The sequence below is a fragment of the Telopea speciosissima genome, chromosome 9 (genome assembly GCF_018873765.1).
Source record: "Telopea speciosissima isolate NSW1024214 ecotype Mountain lineage chromosome 9, Tspe_v1, whole genome shotgun sequence".
NCBI classification, from domain to species: domain Eukaryota; kingdom Viridiplantae; phylum Streptophyta; class Magnoliopsida; order Proteales; family Proteaceae; genus Telopea; species Telopea speciosissima.
The window spans coordinates 12,132,899-12,153,233 of NC_057924.1; the positions used below are offsets into that span (position 1 = coordinate 12,132,899).

General features: G+C 39.2%; 2 protein-coding genes across 5 annotated transcripts; both read right to left on the reverse strand.

Annotated features, from left to right (window-relative positions):
* Positions 1-1,271: 1,271 nt before the first annotated feature.
* Positions 1,272-8,542, reverse strand: LOC122639329 (ELMO domain-containing protein B). 4 transcript variants are annotated; one of them, XM_043832155.1, is made up of 10 exons: positions 8,221-8,542; positions 6,906-7,008; positions 5,708-5,805; positions 5,398-5,469; positions 4,774-4,889; positions 3,874-3,928; positions 3,590-3,710; positions 2,097-2,144; positions 1,870-1,964; positions 1,272-1,768 (listed from the first exon to the last, which is right to left on the reverse strand). In XM_043832155.1, the coding sequence occupies exons 3-10, from the start codon at positions 5,795-5,797 to the stop codon at positions 1,667-1,669; spliced, it is 699 nt and encodes a 232-aa protein (XP_043688090.1). In that variant the 5' UTR covers positions 5,798-5,805; positions 6,906-7,008; positions 8,221-8,542; the 3' UTR covers positions 1,272-1,666. The 4 variants fall into 4 exon arrangements, with proteins under 4 accessions (XP_043688090.1, XP_043688087.1, XP_043688088.1 ...); XM_043832152.1 differs by lacking the exon at positions 8,221-8,542 and adding an exon at positions 7,580-8,039; XM_043832153.1 differs by lacking the exon at positions 8,221-8,542 and adding an exon at positions 7,580-8,038 and having other exon boundaries at positions 5,398-5,466.
* A 4,450-nt stretch (positions 8,543-12,992) lies between these two features.
* Positions 12,993-13,451, reverse strand: LOC122640888 (protein EPIDERMAL PATTERNING FACTOR 1-like). Its single transcript, XM_043834165.1, has one exon. The coding sequence runs from the start codon at positions 13,446-13,448 to the stop codon at positions 13,092-13,094; it is 357 nt and encodes a 118-aa protein (XP_043690100.1). The 5' UTR covers positions 13,449-13,451; the 3' UTR covers positions 12,993-13,091.
* Between the last annotated feature and the right edge of the window lie 6,884 nt (positions 13,452-20,335).

Sequence of the window (20,335 nt, forward strand, 5' to 3'; positions counted from 1 at the left end):
GATGTCGGCTAAAACCCAAACCATGTCGGAAGGAATGCCACTGACATCAAGAAAAATTTATCCAGCATCCGCAAAAGTAAAACCCAAAAATTAATTCCATTCAGAGCAAAATAATATTTTATACATTAAAACTCCGCCTCGGAGAAAAACATTTCAGACCAACCCCGGACATGAAGGCGGAGAGATACCTCTCTTCAAGGAATCCAATCCTTTTTTTTTTTATATAGGAATCCTAACTTTAGATTCTTATTCCTACATATTAACCTTTTGCCATTCTCATCCACTTCCAATGTGAGACTAAAATTCCGATATCAAAAGTATTTTTTTCAAAGCAACTCCAAAACCTCAACAACTTGTAGAAAAGAAAACGCACAAGTAGGGGTGCAAGTTTGGTCCTGTCGGCCCAAACTTGCCCTGGTCTGCCCTAAGTCCGAACAGGATCTGGGCTGAGATATTTGGCCCTGAGGGCGGGTCAAGGCTGGAAATTTTTTGCCCCAAGTCAAAGTCGGGTCGGGCCAACGGGCTAAGTGTAGCCCTACCCAACCCGACCCTATTTTAAGTTATACTATAAAATATATATTGATATAATATATATATTATAAACTTTAAACGTCACCCACATTTTGTTATATAATATATTATATATGAAGATAATAAGTGATATAATACATTTTATTATAGCGTTATTTTACTTAAAATTGATCATTTTCTCCCCGGCCCATTCCAACCCATGCATTTCCTTCCCCCTCCCCATGATCAAGGCCAATCAGGGTCAGCCCAGCCCAACCCAAAAGGCAGATCAGGGTTGGATTTTTCAGGCCCTGAGTCAGGGTTGGGTCAGGCCTGGGCCTAGCTAAGGCGACTTAGGGTTGGGATAGGGTTCTATAAAGCCCGACCCAATCTGACCCTGCCGTAGTCCCACGCACAAGCCAAACTTTCAAAACCAAACAAAAGGTATTTTGAAACTTAATTTCATAAACCAATTTCCAGTAAGTGTTTATTTTGGGATGTCTCTACATGAAATGGGTTTCAAGTCTTCTATCGCATGGACCAGCCATCCCTTGGGCCACATTTTGTTCTTTAGGGGGAAGGAATGAATGAAACTACTTTGTTGGGAAACAATAAAACTACTTTCCCCCTCCCTGTAGTTGTAGTTAAAGTCCCATTGGGCAGTTAGATAACACAAATATTATCTGACACTACTCTGGAGTTCTGAACTTCTAATCCTCCCACTTCCAATCAGATCAGTTAACACCCATTTCAGTAATAGCTTGATGCCTGTAAATAGTCAGACTATCCAATACATAAAAGCAACTGTTTCATGGGCTATAACCTACAAAATCATCACCAATTTGATGATCCCAATCCCTGATTGATCTTTTTACAGCAAAAAGGGGAAAGGGGGGGGGGGGGGGAGGAGTGAAAAAGAGAGTGAGAGGGCAATAGAATCTGTTGAGCTGGATTTGGGCCATGCAGAGGTTGAAGCTTAAACCAGGGTGCACTGTGGCCGTGTATGCAAAATTTCTTGCGAAGTGCTTATCCAGACTCTAGATGTTCCGTTTAAGAACTACCGGTGCCAAGCTAGCACCAGCTTCACAGCAGATTTGATATGGTGATTCTAAGTGGGAGTTCCTGAAGACTTTTAACAGGTTAGCCACAGAAGAGACTATTGGTATAAGAGGTTGTAAGCTGGTAAATCTTGAATTCGATGTACATCCTCTAAAGACAGTTCCCTCTCCAATTGGGTCCTTGTTACTTGTAATACCTCCTGAAGGTAAAGAACAGTGAGTTAATAGCAACAATTAGCACACTGAAATGCCAAAACATAAGAGAGAGAGAGAGAGAGAGAGAGAGAGAGAGAGAGAGTACATTAAACTCCATGTATGACGCACGCATAGCAAGCCATTGAGCATCCATCATTTCAAATGCTATACAATATAGTACATCGAAGGCTTCTTCATCTTCTGCAATGAGGTATATTTCTCATGATAAGAGTAATATGGCAGTAATGAGTAGTAGATCAGCAACTGTAGTTTCCTTGCTTCAAAAACACATGAATCTATTGTAGTGATGAGTGGTAGATCATCCATCATTACCTGATAAGATTTTCACAAAATTTATTCCCGGGAGACATCTGGGTTTTGCTGCAGAAGAGTGGCAAAAAAAAAAATCACATGAGTACACAAACCAACAGGTAGGCAGCAGAAGAAATTATCTAGTTTCAGCAAATGTCAGTAGTGCATGTGTCCTCCGCTAAGCGTACGTGCACGGCCAATTTTGGAAAAAAAAAAGACATGTATGCCGCTGAGCATACATGCACCGGAGCCACACTCGTAGTACATAGCTTAGTTTTTATTTTGTTACATTTGAGTAGCCAAATTGAAAAAGTCACTTCATTGAAATTCTCCGCCTATTATCTTGGGTCTTTTGCTCATAACCGTAATGATTTGGCTCTTTTAAGTCATTTCCTCTGTTCTGGTTGTTTCTTCTGAACTCAACATTCATAGAGATTTACTGGTTGTAATTAAAAAATAATAAAGCAGAGCACAGCCCATTTCAAGCCATCCAATCAGAAGAAATTAATGCCTCAATTTTTCCCGAGACTTTGGGGTTGAACAGTTATGTTTGAAATATTCATATTGGGAGCAAACCAAAACAACAATTGGAACAAAATTTAGAGCTGAGGTGCATAGATAGGCATGCTAGAGTAAAGAATTTATGGCTTATTAGGTGAGGCATTGCATTAATATCTCAGATCCAATTGGCAGTTATGTTAGGTTCAACCAAATCAACAGACATGCCAAAGGTTGTTTCCAAGTATTAGTGACTATATTGTTCATCTGGACTTCTCAGAGAAAGAAGACTATGATGTTTATCTGCAACCTCATATTATTATAACTTTCAATCCATCCATGTCACTGAGTGAAAAGTCAATATGTTCAAATAAAAAGAATGAACCATTTCCATGGGATCTGACTCAAACATACCACAGTTTATTAGGAATATTAAATTGTAGAATTTATGACTCTAGATTTTACCTCAAAATTATTTTTTTGGGGCAGAGTGGGGGGAATTAAAAGAACAATAAGGTCCAGCCAACTTGGGGATCAACCGTGGACCAGGCCATAGCTCTGTGACCAGTTAAACTAGTAGTTTCCACCGCAGAAACAGTGTAACAGGGTTTGTTCAGTCTTCAACTGGGCATGATTGGTTTCATTTGCATGACGTTGATAATATATTTTCTTTGGTAGAGCTCTATGTTGTCACAATATATGTTTCAAATTGATTATTCTTCAGAATTGTATACATTGCAAAGAACTCTCTATTCCTACTCTTGCAAACCCATTGATTCTTAACACCTTGCTCTGAAGTTTTACATCACATGCCAAACATACAGGATTAATAAATTTGTGCATCCAAATTTCATAACTTTCGTTTAGCTCATAGAACCAATTAACAAGCCTGTTCTGTTCCTGTGTTGCTTTTGTTGCCTTCAAAAATACCTAGGACAGAAAATAAATATGAACAATGATAATGACTAAAATATAACGGCAGCATGTTTTCAATAAAGTACGAACTTCCCACTAACCTGCGTACAAATCCAACATCTGAATCAACATAAATGACACATTAATGCCTGCAACAGCAAATGGGTATTCCCAAGTGGCTCGCTTGCCATCCCGTTTGAATAGTAACCTATGAAAAGAAGCCTTCATTTTGATTTTAATGACTATCAGTAAAAAGTCAGTGAGCATAACTTTTTTTGTCGGGTGCAGACGAAGTAAAAAATACGTACAAAAAAGAGAGAGAGAGAGAGATTGTTCTTTCTGCCAAAAAAAAAAAAAAGGTTCAAAAACATAGCTTTTGGCATACCGGATATGTCCTCCCGAAAAACAGTAAATTCTCTAGTGAAACAAATCCACATCCCCTATAGAAAAGAAAAAGACTTAATAATGTCATGTAGAGTTTGTTGAAACTGTTAAAGGTAGCATTACAAGTGTCAAGATAAAAAAGATAAGCAATGTGGTTTAGTCTTGAGATATTCACATTTTATTTTTCTAGCTTTTCAGTATCATTTGTGTACTCAAAAGTAGTTGAGCTACTAATGACTATGGTACAACTTGGGTAAGGGAGCCATGATCAATCTGGGTGCCAAAGTTACATTGAGTTTCTGGTTCATCTACTCTTCCCCCACCCCCCACCCCCCCAAAAAAAATGATGTCTTTAGTATCAACTCAAGTATCACTAAAGTTTATCCATAGTCAAGAGGCCAACACTTAGTGTAAGGCTAGACATTGACCACAACTATAAGCACCCCAAAGTATTCTGTTTCTATGTGAATTTGTTTCTATATCTAGTACAGCTACAAATAAGAACCAAAAGTTACATAGAATCAAGTTGCATGAAATGCAAGTGAAGTCTGTTGATGACCTTCCCTTTTCTGCCCCATTGCTACATGCTTGCAGCTCTTGATGCTTGAGTGTTTTGGCCCTTCTGGTCTCTTGCAGCTGGGTTTTGCAGTACAAAGGGAAAACACTTCGGCACTCATCCCCTTAGAGGTGGGTCAGTAGACTCAGTACTACAAAACTACATATACTATTGTTTTCTTGGATCTATCCATCTTGTAATATTTCCTTTTCTGGGGATCAAGTGATCAACCATATTTATCTCCCCACTCATTTGGTTTATATTTCTAACAAAATTACCTTATCCAAAGGAACATATGAAAGAAGATAGAGATGGAAATTAGTGGTCATGAGGAAAAAGTAATACCTAAAGTCAGTAGATGGATTAGGACCTTGCCACCCCATGTCTTTCCACTGATCGGAGATCAAACCTTTAAGATGAGTATCTGGAAAAGCAACCTGCCACAATGCTTTGAGAGCTTCCTGTCCATTAGATAGATTAATGAGAGAAATATGAAGAAACACAACGAAGAACAGGGAAAACATTGAAGAAAACCCATGCCAAACCTCAAAATTGCCAAATATTAAGTAGTTTAGTGCACATTAAATGATCTTTATACATTCATAGTATTCATTATTCATCGATAGAAGATTCTACAGCCGCCCTAATTAAACGAATTTACACATTTTAACTTGACAATCCATTAATCCAATAACAGCCAAAAGCTATGGCGTATATCATCATGCTTGCAAGATGATAAAAGGTGAAAATACTGCCAATCCAGTTACAATACAAGAGAGCCAGGTAGTGAGGAAATAGTTAGTGTAATTTTATGAAGTCCATAGATATCCTAATAAAATGGGAAATGTGGGAATGATGAAAGCAAATAAGCTTCATGACAATGCTCCATAAGGTTCAAAATTTTAAATTTATAGCTCAGTACAAATGTGTCATGAGAGAGAGAAAGAGAGAGAGGCACGAAGGCAATACTTGATGATCTGGTCGAGTCTCATCAAAAGGCACTTGCAATCGTTCTTGAAGCCGTTGCAGTCTTTTCTCCTGCTAAAAGGAAATCTGTGATAGGTTAACACTAGACCAAAGTGCAATGACTAATCAGAAACTCCTTAATTATGACTAATTCCAAGTGGAGACGATCAAAGCTAGCCAAATTTTAAGGTTTCTAGAGCTGAAGAAAAAGTAAAACAGTATTTCAACATGCGAGTTTGACAATCAGTCAATTCAATGGAGAAGAAATGAGGCCAATATTTTGTTCGTTGCAAGATTAACCATTCCCCATTACCTGAAGAGGGCTCAAAGGAAAGTCAATTCCATGTCGCTTAATGCCTGAACGATAAAGGAGTGCTCCTATCCATGATCTTGATCCAACCATAGCATTAGCTGCAACCAATTTTGCTGATCAGTGATTTAAAAGAAGCATTTTTGTCAAATTGAAGGAATTGAACGTTAAACATTTGCCCCTGAGGAAAATTTCAGTCAGATGGTTTATGAAGAGAGAGAGGAAGGTAATGTCTCTACGCTCAAGAAATCTTATCCCAACTACTTGAGGTCAGCCCTTGACTCCTGATGCCCCATTCCACTTTACAAGATCAAAAGAACCAACAAGGTTCATGCTCAAATGGGTGCTAAATGTTTTATGCTGATGGCCAACTTGACACAACCCTCATATACCTAGCCATGGGACGGTAGTGTGACAAAAACTTGCAGAGTCAATAAAAATAATTCCTAATAGATCAAGAAAAGGTTTTCCGGGGTTAGGGTTGACTTTCCTCTCAATGCTGGGATAATTTAAGAACTGTTCATTGGAAATACATAGAACAGCATTTTTTGGGAGTATTGTATAATGTACATCCCATTGGTCATTAGTATCCACTTGAAGCTTTCCAGATTCACTGTGTTATACAGATAGATATGAACATGGGGCAATAACTTTTTTTAAATTACTTATTTCATTTCAAATGATGCAATTTTTATGAAATACCCATGAAGAAAGCATTAAAGTAAAACAAAATTAAACCAAAACATGAAGTGCAAAACCAAGCCCTCTAGCTTATACTGTTCAGATGGGTATCTGGAAGACCACAGAAGAAAATCGTACATGCTAACTAGAAAATAGTTTTTTGATACAGAGTTGCCAACAACACAACCAGAATATCGGACACTTAATAGTTGTTGTGGTGACATCAATATGGCTAGTAGGAGGCCACTTCTAGTTGTCACTTTACTAGTTCTTGGATATGGTGTACTCCATTTGAATCAATCTCTTTCAATTGGAACACATTTTTCTGTCAGTCAATTTCAGTTAATTAAAATACAATGTGCTGTAATAAATGATAATTCACACTAACTAGAGAGGCAGAGACCAACAAAAAGTCGCTTTTCCTTTTTTATATCACAAACTAAACTGAAAATATGAAATAAGTACAACAAGAGAATTACAAACTGCGAAGGGGTGATAGGAATTTTAATTTTTCACTTACAAAAACATTGAGCTGAATGTGATATTACATGAGCAAAATTATGTGCCCATGCCACCTCTTCATGTCTGCCCTTTCGCCTCCAATAACTTTCATCCTCATCAACCTGTATTTAGAAGCATCCGAGAGTGAAATGAAGAAATAAATAAATTGAGAGAGACAACTCAACGATCAAGTTACCTCTTTTTGTTTCTTAAAAAAGAAAGGATTGCTAGGCAATCACACAATCAACTTATAAGTTGTGGTAGGAAGTTAATGGACACAAATGATCAAGATTCAAGAAGATCTCAACATTGTATACATGGAAGAGGAATGCTAATTGAACAATTCCCCTCCCTCCCTCAGTCCCTCCCTCCCACCCAAACAGCAAAAGAACCCAAAGTCTCCCTAAATAGTGCCTCGTTAACAAGCATACAGAAACAATACTAAGTCACAGCTACATTATCTGAACTCCGAAATAGATTGAATAGAATGACCACCAAGCTCCAAAACTACACAAGAATAAATCAACAAGGTCACGTATTGAAGCCTCTAGAGAAAGTGAAGGAAGACAGTTTCATTCTTCTTTTTCTTTTGCCGGGCAAGGCAACGTTTCGTAGAGATAGATGGGTAAGGTAGGGTGACCCAATAGAGGGGAAGGGGGGAGATGGCCGGGAGAGGTGAGCAAAGGGCTTTACCCTGCGAAGAGAAGCGCAGGATGGAATGCATTGGCGACGCCTCAATCTCATCTCAGGGGGCGTTTGGTATGAGATTACTTCTCCCTTTCAAACCGAAAAAGGAAGGGGAAAGGGAAGGGGAAAGAGTAAAAGACCAAATGATTGCAGCAACCCATGCTCTACTCTAATTTCAAGCTTTCATCATTTCTATTGTCTCTACATAGAACTAACTACGCAATAATGCTATGAAATTTTCAAAAAAAAAAATTTGATAAAAGCCGAATGGTCAAGAAATGGAGTGATAGGTGAAGGGCAGATAGATTTCCAGTGCCTAAAATTCCCGACAGGAATGAAAGGGAAGAAAAGCGTGATAAAAGAAGAACCCAAAAGAGAAACAAAAGCGAAAAAAAGAGAGAAAGCAAAGGAAAAGTGTAAGGGCGCAATCAAAGGCCCCCACAGTCTCTGTTTATTAGACGTCGTAGATTTCCTCGTGTTATCAATTTGTAACGTTGACAGACTGAATACGTCAAGAACGAAACGGGAAGTATCTGCAATGGTGGAGTTCGTAAAAGACAAAAATGACAGAGAAAAGGAGAGAAGGAAAGATAAAATTTAAAAAAAACAGTTGTTAATGATTGTTTGGAGAGAGAGAGAGGGGTTACCTGCGACCATAATGGAGATGATGAGAAGGGTGAATTGATGAGATTAAGATCCTGGGAGGGCCTTCCTTGCGTCGGCTATGGTGGTGGTGACGGTGGTGTTTGCGGTGGAGGTGGTGTGGCCAAGCCTGAGAGAGAAGGAAGTGTTGGAGCATTTGACCGACCTCGACCCTCTCTTTCTATAATTAGAGGGGTCTTCCTCTACTCCTTTCTTCTTCCTCTTTTATCCCCTTCTTTTGTTTATTATTAATTTTCGTGTTTTTTTTATCTTGTTGGGTAGTCGACGGACGACGGTGGTTGGTCGTTGGATTTGGGAGCTGCCAAGTTGGTGGCAAAGCAGTGGGGGGCCGCAGGGCTAGATAGAGAGAGAGAGAGAGGGGGGGGGTTATGGCTGCTTCGGGCTCCAGTAGAACGCGGAGCAGAAAACGGCCCAATGGGAGAAAAATAATAAGGGGTGCTGCTAAAATTCCGCCTCCGCCGACGTTGTTGGTGGCTGAACCAAATCCCGGTTTCAATGCTCTCCACCTGCTCCGCCTCTGTCTCCACCGTAGCAGCCGGGTGTGACAGTTATTACAGTTTTTCTATTTTTTTGGAAAATTACACGTGCAAGTGCACGCCTTTACTTTGATTAAAATACTATTCAACCGAAGTTTCAAAAATCACACTTGTACATCTCTCCTAGTTATAAAAAATGGTTAAATATGCGTAACCCCCTTTTGTAATGCACCCAATATTCCTCATACCCCCTAAGCTTCTGATTAGTTCACGTATCACCCCTCAATATTCTTGTATCACCCCTATTTTACCCCCTTTAATGCCATTTAAGTCCACATCAGGTATTAAATGCTAAAAAATGATCAAACTACCATTTCTTTTATCTTTTCTAAAATTTGAAAAGACCTAATTGTCCTGACCTATTTGCTAAAATTTGAAAAGACCAAAATGCTCTCATCTTTTCCAAATCATCATCTTCTTTTACATACCCATCACCACCACCACCACCGCCACCTACCATTAACACCATCACCATCCCACCATGAAGCCCCGCCTCACTCTCAGTCATCCCAGCATGTGAAGTACATGCAGAAATTCACAAAGTAACCAAAGTTTACAAAGAGTCAATGACCAACAAGACCGCTCATTGATGGGAGAATCGTAACAAAACGCAACATTTCATCACAAATGGATGACAACAAATACAAGAGAAGCAAACACCAAATGAACCACATGATTTTTTTCTCTCGAAAAAAAAAAAGAAGAGACCATTACCGCTGAGAAAACCCTAAACGAGTGTCACCGCCCTTATTTCCCGTCAAAATATTTTCGAATAAAAAATCACAAATTTCTTCGGAACTCCTAAAACCACAGAATTATAGCCCATTAAATCTAAAAAAATTTATTATCGAAACTAAAATCAGCAAAAAAAAAGAAACCAGTACCTGATTAACACAGGAGGATAACGATCGGCTACGAAGATCGATATATTTATCAATCGCCCTTCGCCGGTCGGTGGCTAAAACAAAATGAGGAAAAAAACACTTTTTTTTTGTTCTTCCAAAGAAAAAATACAGGAACGCCAAAACCCAGAAATAGCTGTAAAGAGAGGTCTCGCTTGCTCTCTCCGCAAATGTATTCTCCCTCTTCACTCCTCTTTATCTCTCTCTGGTTTTTCTTCTTAAAAGAGAGATGAGACGAAAGCCATTTGAAGAAACTAAACGGATGGAAACGAAAGATTTTGAGAGATGCGTTGCACTTGGAAAAGAAAGAGAAAAAACGAAAATGGGGTGGAGAGATTTGAGGGAAATGAGTATTGGGATCGGTGGTGGTGGTGGTGGGTATGTAAAAGAAGATGATGATTTGGGAAAGATGAGGGCATTTTGGTCTTTTCAAATTTTAGAAAGGATAGAAGAAAGGATAGTTTGGTCATTTTTTAGCATTTAATACCTGGTGTGGACTTAAATGGCATTAGGGGGATAAAGCAGGGGTGGTACGTGGAATATTGAGGGGTGGTAACTGGACTTATCAAAAGCTTAAGGGTGTACGAGGAATATTGGGTGCATTACAGGGGGTACGCGTATTTAACCCTATGAAAAAACTATAAAATTGACCGTCCCTTAGAATGTGAGTGTTAAGTGATGATGTCATCACTATTTTTAATTTGAAATGATCATTCTACCCTCTTCAAGGACAAAAAAAATGGAACTCAAATTCGATGTGGCTGAAACCCTTCATTCGTTAAAACCCTGCATACCAACGACAACCGCTGCACCACATAGTCAAAGCAGGAGATTTATACCCTTATCAACGAACACTGGCTAAAAGCGATGCGGAGTCAGAGAGGGAGAAGAAGGTCATTTGCCAAAGTGGGGGAGGAGACTCAGACATATAAGGGTGTAAGTGTCATTTCATGTCTAAAGGAGGGGGAGGAGACTCAGACACATGACGGTGTAAGAGTCATTTCATGTCTAAACTATACTCCACTTCATCATTTAACATTGTTTGGTAACGGATTGTTAATTTTGTATTTTACTTGAAACTTCGGGTGAAGTAGTACTTTAGGCAAAATATACGGGAGTGTACGTGTAATTTTCCCTTCTTTTGGGATAGAATATTTATTACAGTTGAAGTTCAATCTACCACGATGGAATCTATGGCTTGCATAGGGATGAGCTTGCATAGGGATGATCTAGCAATTCTAAGTTCAAACCTATGATATCCATCAATTTCTCCTTATTGGCCAAGTCATGAGGTTGTGTTTGGTATGTGGCCTTATCAGAAACTTAGGGGGTATGAGGAATATTGGGTGCATTACGAAAGGTACGTGTATTTAACCCATTATTTTTTTTTTTGAATACCATAATCATATTGTGTCAGTCAAGTATAGATATTGTTCATGGCCGATACGGATAAACCATGCGGTTAACTTTTGACTCTAGTATTCATCCTAAAGAAAAACTTCAACCCCTATTTTTGATGAGTTTGGATTCTCTGTGTGAACGTGTAAGCTGTACGTACAGTTAAAGGGTGCCAAGTGTCCTTTTCACATCTATTCCCCTGTACACCCTAAAATGGTAATAAACGCACGTGCAGCATACTCATATGTGCAAAGGAACTCAACTCATTTTCGACACCACTCTTGAGCTGCCACATTCCTCGTATCAATTCCTTTGAATTCGACGGACCTACTATTGTACCTGTTTTATAACAAGCGTCAAGGTCCTCTACTTTCGCCCTGCCCGTACTGTCGTGTGCGCCCCACACATAGAAAGGCATGAAAAGACCACCTTACCCTTGCTCGAGCACCTTGTCTGAGCAACGGTAAGGCGTTCTTTTCCGCCTTGCCATGTGTAGGGCACACGATAGTAGGGATAGGGCGGAAGTAGAGGATCCGGATCCTTTATAACAAACTAACAAATAGTACTGGTAGTGAATTAATTTTCTTCTTAGTGCAAGTAGTGACCACACAAGTGAAAGTTCAACCATCATTCTAGGGTTCACAAAACCCCTATAGGGTTTTAAAATGTTCCCAAAAAATAAAAATTCTAAAAATTATTTGCTTCACTAGGTTTAGATCTAATCTTATCTTATTAAGAATAAGAAAAAGCCTGGCACCCTCATTTATTATAGTCTCTCCCTTCTCTCTCTTTTGAAAAGACCCTCTTGTCCTCTTGTACTAGCTTACTGAAAGGTGGTGGCATACCTCTCCCGAATAGAATAATATCACATTGATTAACTTCGGGATTCTATATAAATTAAATTATATGCCAATTAAGCATCTCCACTTGGAGCTTAAGTTTTTTGGTTAGACACTTTAGTGAATCAATATAGTATCAAAGCACTCGACCCATTATATTAATTAAATATTTATGTATCAATTAATTTTGGAACCTTAGATATTGAATAATTTTATTAATCAATTAGGCTCTCTCCACCTACTTGATGTAGAGGAGATATCAGATGAGCTTTTGAGCCGATTGGACCAGTAGAAGTCCACTCGGACTGGTCGAAGGTATTAAGCGAAATAGAGGGCATTATGTATCAAATCAAAGATCTCAACAAGCTCTTCTTGAAAAAGTGCATAAGGCGCTGAAGTATGCGCTTTTTTTTGCCATTTTTGTGCATTTTGAAGGCAAAATAGCCCACCAAAGTTTTGAAATTTGAATTTTGAACTTTTGTTTTGTTATTTGTAAGCAAGTCTGTCTATACAAGGGCTTTGAAATATCCTTTGTAAGAAGTTTACATTTTGAATATAAGAAATTTTTCCGCTTTTTTCTACTTGTAGATTCAAGGCTTGTTGTGTTAAAACGAAATCTAACCCACCTATCTTCTACTAAGTCATTACTTTTAGCTAACTAAATTTGATATATATTAAAAGAAAATTTTGTGAGAGTTAGCTCATGCGTCAAGGGAAAAAGATCCTATCCAGCACTCTGCCCGGGCTGCATGTGCAGCACTAGACAAAGTGAGGGGTGAAAAGACCGCCTCACCCCTGCTCCTGCGTCAAGCCCCTTTCCTCACAGATTTTGTAAGTGGATTCATGTAGAACCATATTTGATCCATCCAACAATAACTTATCTGTATTGAATTGAATTGAAATCGAATAGTTAAATTCACTTTGTTTGGAACTTTGCATAGAACAAACTTTCATAGGTTAATTATAAGCAAAACCAACTATCTATTAGTGTAGTCAAAACTGAGAAATGTGATGTACCCACAGGAATTACACAAGGGAAGACAAGGTTACAGAGGTAGGTACAGAGCTTGATACATCTGAGCTGATATTTATAAGCAAGTAGTGTAAACACATCTCTCTCTACCTAACTGAAAAGGATTCATGAACTCTCCTATAACACAATGTGTATCTTGAACTCTTATCATGGAACAGGATATGACTTGCTATTGCACATACATTTGTAAGCCATGGGACATGTCTCTGCTTCTGCAAGTGAAGAACACATGAAGCTCACCATTACTAGTTTACACGGCGAACACGATCCACACGCATGCGAACAATCGGGCAAGCTCGAACCTGCAATTTGAAGTGTGTCTGCTTGCTTTGGCCTTGGTTTTGTTGATCCTACTTCCCAATACAAGCCGGGCTTCACCGTCTCTCCATCCCTATTTCTTGGCCTTACTGGATGGCGGTGGTGGCCAATTTTCCTGTTGGACATCACAGTTGGGACAAGGAGGAGAAGGGTTAGGAATGTTACAATGCTTACAAGACTCCTCATGGCTTTGATTGTTTCTCTAGATGAGAATTTTAGATTGTTGAGAAGAGAGGGAGAAGAAGACCATAGATTTAAAGGGCTAAGGTATTGAAGCGAATCACAGGTGGAGTATGTGGAGAAGGGAGAAGTGGGAGAAAGATCACATGAAAGAGGGAGGAGAAGGGAAAATGGTCACAGGGTTTTGGTGGATTCAGGTCAGAAGGTAAGTGAAACAGAGAGGGAAACTCAAATGAAATTTCTTTTACGTGAACTTCTGACCAACTTGGGTGAGTAAAACCCTGTTCCATTTAATTTGAGAGAGTTTGAGAGTTAGGTAGTTTTTAATATTCATTCTCAAGATACCTGAAACTCTCAGAAAGCTTGAATGAGGTATGCCCACGCCTGCTAGTATGTATAAATTATCACTGAGGAGCTTTATGTGACTGCCATTAATGTATCTACACCTCAGTACCCAAACTCAAATCCGCCATTAATGTCATCCAAAAATCTCAAATCCTAAGGTATGTTAAAGGCAAGAAGATGTGTGAAGTAAAGTACCACCACCAATAGAGCTATAGCTGATCACGAATCAAGGGTTTATGCTCACATGTTCAATTAAAGTTCAAACTTGAAACTGAAATTTTCTAGCTAGGGGATGGCAACTTGGTGGACTTGGATCCTCTAACGCGATCCTGCTGCGCTCAACCCACAAGCCACCATATGGAATTAATGTCGATCCAATGGTTGGTAGATGACAGTCTGACATTTTTGAATTTTGAGCTACAATATTTGAATTTTAAAAGACTGTCGTATATCCACCAACCATTGGATCGACATTAATTTCACATGGCGGTTTGCAAAGGATCTGAATCCCAACCGGGTGGGCCGCAGATGCTGCGCCACCTACCCATTTGCTAGCATCATGAGAATCTTCACGGAGAAACATTATGACCTCTCTATGTCGTCAAAATGGAATAATCCCACTCCAATTAAAAGAGATTTTGAAAAAGGAAAAAGATTTGCACAACGTCAATGTCAAAAATGAAATTGCATACTCCCACACCCCCTCACGTATCAATGTTCATGTGTAGGGATTATATGTTATAAATGATCTTCCCCTTATTGTCAGATTTTAAAGGGAGTTCCCTTGTATCCCGAAACTGTACTTGGATAGTGTAGGGAACCCTTTCCTTTTCGACAAAATACTAAAATCTAAGGGGGTATTTGTGAACTCATATGGGAAGTGAATTATTCCATTTCAGCGCATGAGATTACGAACAATAAGATTAATCCTAATGCCCGATTTGCAGGGGGAAAAAAATCATTTTGGGGTGTCAAAATTTTTTTTTTTTTTTTTTTTTTGGTAAAGGGGTGTCAAGATTGCGATTAAATATATAGGGATTGGAAAAATAATAATGGTTGAGATTTGGCAACCCTACTTCTGATGTTGATGCTCTTGGGCTTTTGTAAATGTAGGACCTCAGCCGTGTCCCATTAATTTCATCAACAAAAAGGTACTAATGATCTAATTGCAAAGCCTTATGAGTCAAGAAGGACAACATTTACTTACCCCAAAAAAAAAAGGACAACATTTGTTGTCTTACTCAACAGGACCATCTTGATTCCTTAGGTTTATCCTTTTGCTTATTTTTCATCGTCGATCATCTTTCCTTGTTCAGTTCTTTGGCCATGCATCCCATATAAGTTTTCTATCTCATTATTTTTTCAGCACCCAACCAACATCAGATCTGATACTTTGATTAGTATGGGGACGGATATTTTTCAATCCTATATAGTAGGGGTGTCCAATCACAAGCATGGTTGATATCGGATCGGTCAGATTAGTCGATTCGTATCAATATCGGTGGAGAACAATTCCAATTTCTAGCCGATCCCGTAGTAGTGAATCAGTACAGACAAGGATAAAAATGTAAAAAAAAAATAGTTTTTTGAAAAAAATGTGACCGATCCAGATTGATATCGATGCCAATTACTAAAAAATTGATCACAAGGTCACATCACCATTGGTGAAAGAATTATTCCTTCTCAATGGGTGGAGTAAAACATAATAATCCATTTTTCAGAAAAAAGAGCTCTGTGGGGAGGATTGAGCTCCTCTCCCGCGCGGGATGATGTCCAACGCACATCGTTCGGCTGGGGAGGCCTTGATCCACATGCTACTGCATCGAGATGTGTGCGGTGGTGTGGATCGGAGCCCCCCAGCCGCACAATGTGTGCTGGAGAGGAGCCAGATCCCTGTGGGGAGCATGGCCTACGCCAGTGTTTCCATGTGGCTATTCATCTCTTCCTTATGTGAAAAAAAAAATCTCTATCCTTTGTTTTAGAAATGAGAGAAATACAAACACTGAGTGCCCCCCAATTTGTTTTTTAGTAATCTCTTTTCTATTTAGGTTCCATTTTTTAAATAATTTTTATTTTTTTAACTCAATACTTAATAATGATTAATAAAATTAAATTAGACCACCAAACATGACATGTGACAAATCTAAATTTTCTTTATCAGTCTCATGGATAGCAACTTAATAGTCACCCCTTCACGTGGCTAAAACTGATGCTCTTAGAACCTTCCCAAAGGAAGTAATACTTTTTTGGGAAGCAGTTTTCTGTACGGGAGTGTGGCCTACGCCAGCACTCCCATGTGTCTATCTCTCTCCTCCTTAAAACAAGGGGCAGAGATGTCTTTTCATATAAGGAGGAGAGAGATAGACTCATGGAAGTGCTGCCGTAGGCCACACTCCCGAACAGAGAACTTTTTTCCTACTTTTTTTTTTGGGGGGGTTAAAAAAAGGAAATACCACTTGCATAGCCCTTTTTCCTCATTTGCACTTCAGTGGGTTGTTGTGGACAGTAGGTCGAAGGTTTGCGAGTAGAAGTGCTTGCTCCTAGCAGGTCACGAGTTCGACCCTTCTTGTCACATTTGTGCCATTAGAAGGCATCCTTTCCCCCTCTTTTGATATTTGTAGTTTCTGTTGGCTCGTCTTAGCCTTCCTTTTGTAGCCAGTTGGCCAATGGGCCCTTGATTAGGATAGTCAAAAAACAAAACTTCAGTGGGTCATTATAGGCCCACTAGATCCATCCGTCCATATAGGTTAGCTTTTAGAAAACCTTTGGCTGGCTTAATGGGCCTTAGACAAAACTGTAACCAAAAACTTATCTGTTGGGCCGGACCTATATCGGCCTGCCCTTACATCATCAAGCCCTGAGCTTTGTGCCTCAGAAATGGATAATAAAACCGTATGTTAGTCAAAAGGGGCCACATGCACTGCACGATCAAGTGGCGTTCTCTTTCTCATAATAATATATACGCAAAATTTGAGCATGAGTAATATCACCACATGCACATGGTATGTAACAAATAGTGGAACAACTCCCACCCTGTATGAGATGCATCCTAGTAAATGAATTATAGAGAGAGTTATCTTTTCATTTTTTTAAGGACAAGACTGTTGAGAACTAGAGATGACAAACTTGATGGGTCACCTTATTATTTCAAGTGATGTGTTTAACATTCTATCTTTCTTTTTTAAATTAAGTTTGGAGTCTTTTAGTTGATTAGTTCCTCATCATCATCATTATTTTTTTATGGAAAATGTTCTCTGTGGAGGGGAGGTGCAGGCTATGCCAAGACACAATGGGAGGCAAAATGATCACCACACTCCCATGAAAGGCAGAGTTTCTGCCCCTTGAGATGTCAGAGTGCATTCTCATTGGATGCTGCACGTGCATGTCCCCTGTGCTCCCCCACATAGAAAGAACGCAGTCCCTTTTTTGTAATTCTCTCTTTAAAATGCAATCGCTAATTTAACAGACTTTAAATCTTCTCCACCTATGTGAATCGAAATTATTATTATTCTTTCGCATACACTCTAATATGTCATTTGTTCCCACCATCTAGATAATAGAGAAAAATCGTCAATAATAATATACAGGACAGTAAGACAACAAATTTAAAAATAGAGAAGAAGAACGTGGCTCCTGCACCACTGCGGGGCCAATGAAGGTTATCGGGGCATCCAACAAAAGAGTAGGACGATCATTTCACCCTCTTACGTGTGGGTGAAGGGAACACGACCGACAATATTCTTTTTCCCTTAAAAATAAGGAGAAGTGTTTTCTATGGGAAAGTGTGGCTCCTACGCGTGCTGGAGCTAATGGGAGAGCGCACAAAAGCATCAACAAGGGCATCAATTCGCATTTCATGGGGGTGGAACATCGGAGTGGTCTTTTCTTCCCCCCCCCCCCGACCCCCTTATGTGTTTGGGTGTAGGCGCCACACTCCCTTGTAGGGATCAAGATCCTCTCCAATGAGTGCATCGCCCAATGAACACCCAATGGCTGGGCTGGCTGAGAGTGCTAATACGATACGTGCCAGCCAGCCTAGCCCAACTGTTGGATGCCTCATTAGACACTCATTGGGCGATCTCCTCACTAGAGAGGATCTAGATCTGAAGCAAAGCTTTATTTTCATGAAATGAACATAGACCATTGGTTTTAAATCTAAATATCCTATCGGTGTATGGATCAAAGGTATACGTATCGATATTAGTCAGACCTGATTCTGATACTGCACCAATATGATCAAAATTGACTTTTATTAAACCAAAAAAAGAAATAGCCGTTTGATTTGAAATCGATCAGATACAAACTGATTAAACCGAGACGTATTGGTATTGATATCGGCAATAACAGACAGGTTAATTAAAACCTTTTGAAATGTCTATAGACAGGTGGTTGGTTTATTTCTCTATCAGGCTCTCGACGATTCATTTAAACCTCATTATGGGTTTCTACTTTCTTCGTTAGGTGTTTTAATGGTTATGATGATTCCACGTGTCATATCTCCATAAAAAAAAAAAAAGTTCTGAGTTAGATGGGGGTAGCTGGCAAGTAGATTATATGTCTTGATCATATAGATGGCAAGTGAGGTATAGTGATGACTGAAATGCCACATAATTTATCTTCAAACTTATCTTCAAATCTAATAACCTTGAGTTGATTGATACATCTCGGAATTGGCTCTCCTCCAACTGTGGCAGGAGCTGGAGAATCGAGCCCAACAAAAATAGGGGGTTTTGGTCATTTTATAGTGGGGCTCGCCTGTGAAATGATCCAAACACCCCTATTATTGCTAGCTACGTAGGCAGGATCCTCCAGCTCCTGCCACAGATGAAGGAGAGCCGATTCGCTACATCTCTGGCACTAGGCATTTAGCTCTCTTTGCAATTCAATCTCTCATTTTACCAAAAAAAAAAATTCAATCTCTCATTGATGATATTAGTCATATTGCTTCTTATCTAGAGAATTTGTTCTTTTGTTTTTCTTCGAAGGGTAGCAAATATTATTACTAATTCCCTTGCCCAAAAGGCCATTTCCTTAACATGTTGATTGTTTGGATTTTTATCCTTTCAAGTTTAGTGCACTAACCAGTGCACCTCACTTGAGCATCCAACCGTAAAAACATGGGTAGTGACATCTTTTTATCTTCTCAAGTATTAGGTGGACAGTTGGACACTCAAGTGAGGTGCACTGGTCAATGCATCGCACTTGAGAGGATAAAAATCCTGATTGGTTTGGCTGTTGTCCACTCCTTGCATGCGATTCTGCTTACTTGAACCATGTCTGGCGCTACTCCCATTTTTTGCTAAATTCTTCCTATAACCATAGAAGAGTGTTTGCATGGTTTTTTAATAGACTACAAAAGACCACACAACCTTACCCCCCCCAAAAAAAAAAAGTTCAATTATATGATTAATTGGATAAAAATTATCTTAGGGAAAAGAAGGCAACTTGGGCACGTGTGGTATACTGTCTCTATGCCAGATATAGAGGCGAGCAAAATGACCATTGTGCCCCTAATTTCACTTTTCCATGGGGATACGGTGATCATCCACTACCCATGTGTCTAGGGGCAAAAGCAGCGCATCGCACGTGCCCAAATAGCGTTCTTTCTCCCATATTTATTGTATTGATTTAACAATTGGTTAGCTGATGAAGAAACGGATGTATTTTCACGATTCATTATTAATAGTTTGAAAGCAAGAGGAAGAAATAGCTAGCTTTGTTAGTCAACCAACTAAGTGATAACAACTATTCAAAGGAACCACCTTGGTTCCATGGACCAATGAAGGTGCCTAACCAAACTCGCTCAAATCAATATAATTCTTTGAAGAATTGAATTAAGTGGTCTCAAAATTTCAAGCTTTTTAAGAGTTTAGGTTCCAGTAGAGAATTATCGTAAGAGGAAATAGTGGCGATTAAGTGACATTGATTGGTGGATGGGTTAATCTAATATTGTGTAGATGAGCTGTGAACCAAAACCATTAATTTTATTCTGTCCTATCAAATATAATATTAAGGGAAGCAGTTTTCTGTCCGGGAGTGTGGCCTACGCCAGTACTCCCATGTGTCTATCTCTCTCATCCTTAAAACAAGGGGGCAGATGTGTCTTTTCACATGAGAAGGAAAGAGATAGACTCATGGGAGTGCTGGCATAGGCCACACTCCCGGACAGAGATCTTTTGCCCTAATATTAAATAGGCAGATCATGGGAAAGGAGTTCATGCACGATCGCAGATGGGAAGGAGCCATTTATTAAATGGAAAGGGGGTTGAGGGTTTGGTCATTTCGACCTCCCTATTGTTCCCATCTGATATTTTGAGGACGATCATTGCACAAAACCTTTGGTTACATATCATATAGCTAGAGAGAGAAAAAAATGTGTGGTATTAAAATGTGAGAGAATAGAGAGGAAGCTAAAGAACAGACCAATGGACCAAATTTTATTTCAACTACGGTGAAGAGAGAATTTTTTCACTCGTGGTTTATGACACTTAGATGAGACTCTAGAACTAGTGCCAAGGGTACTGTGGATATTCATTCCTATATATATA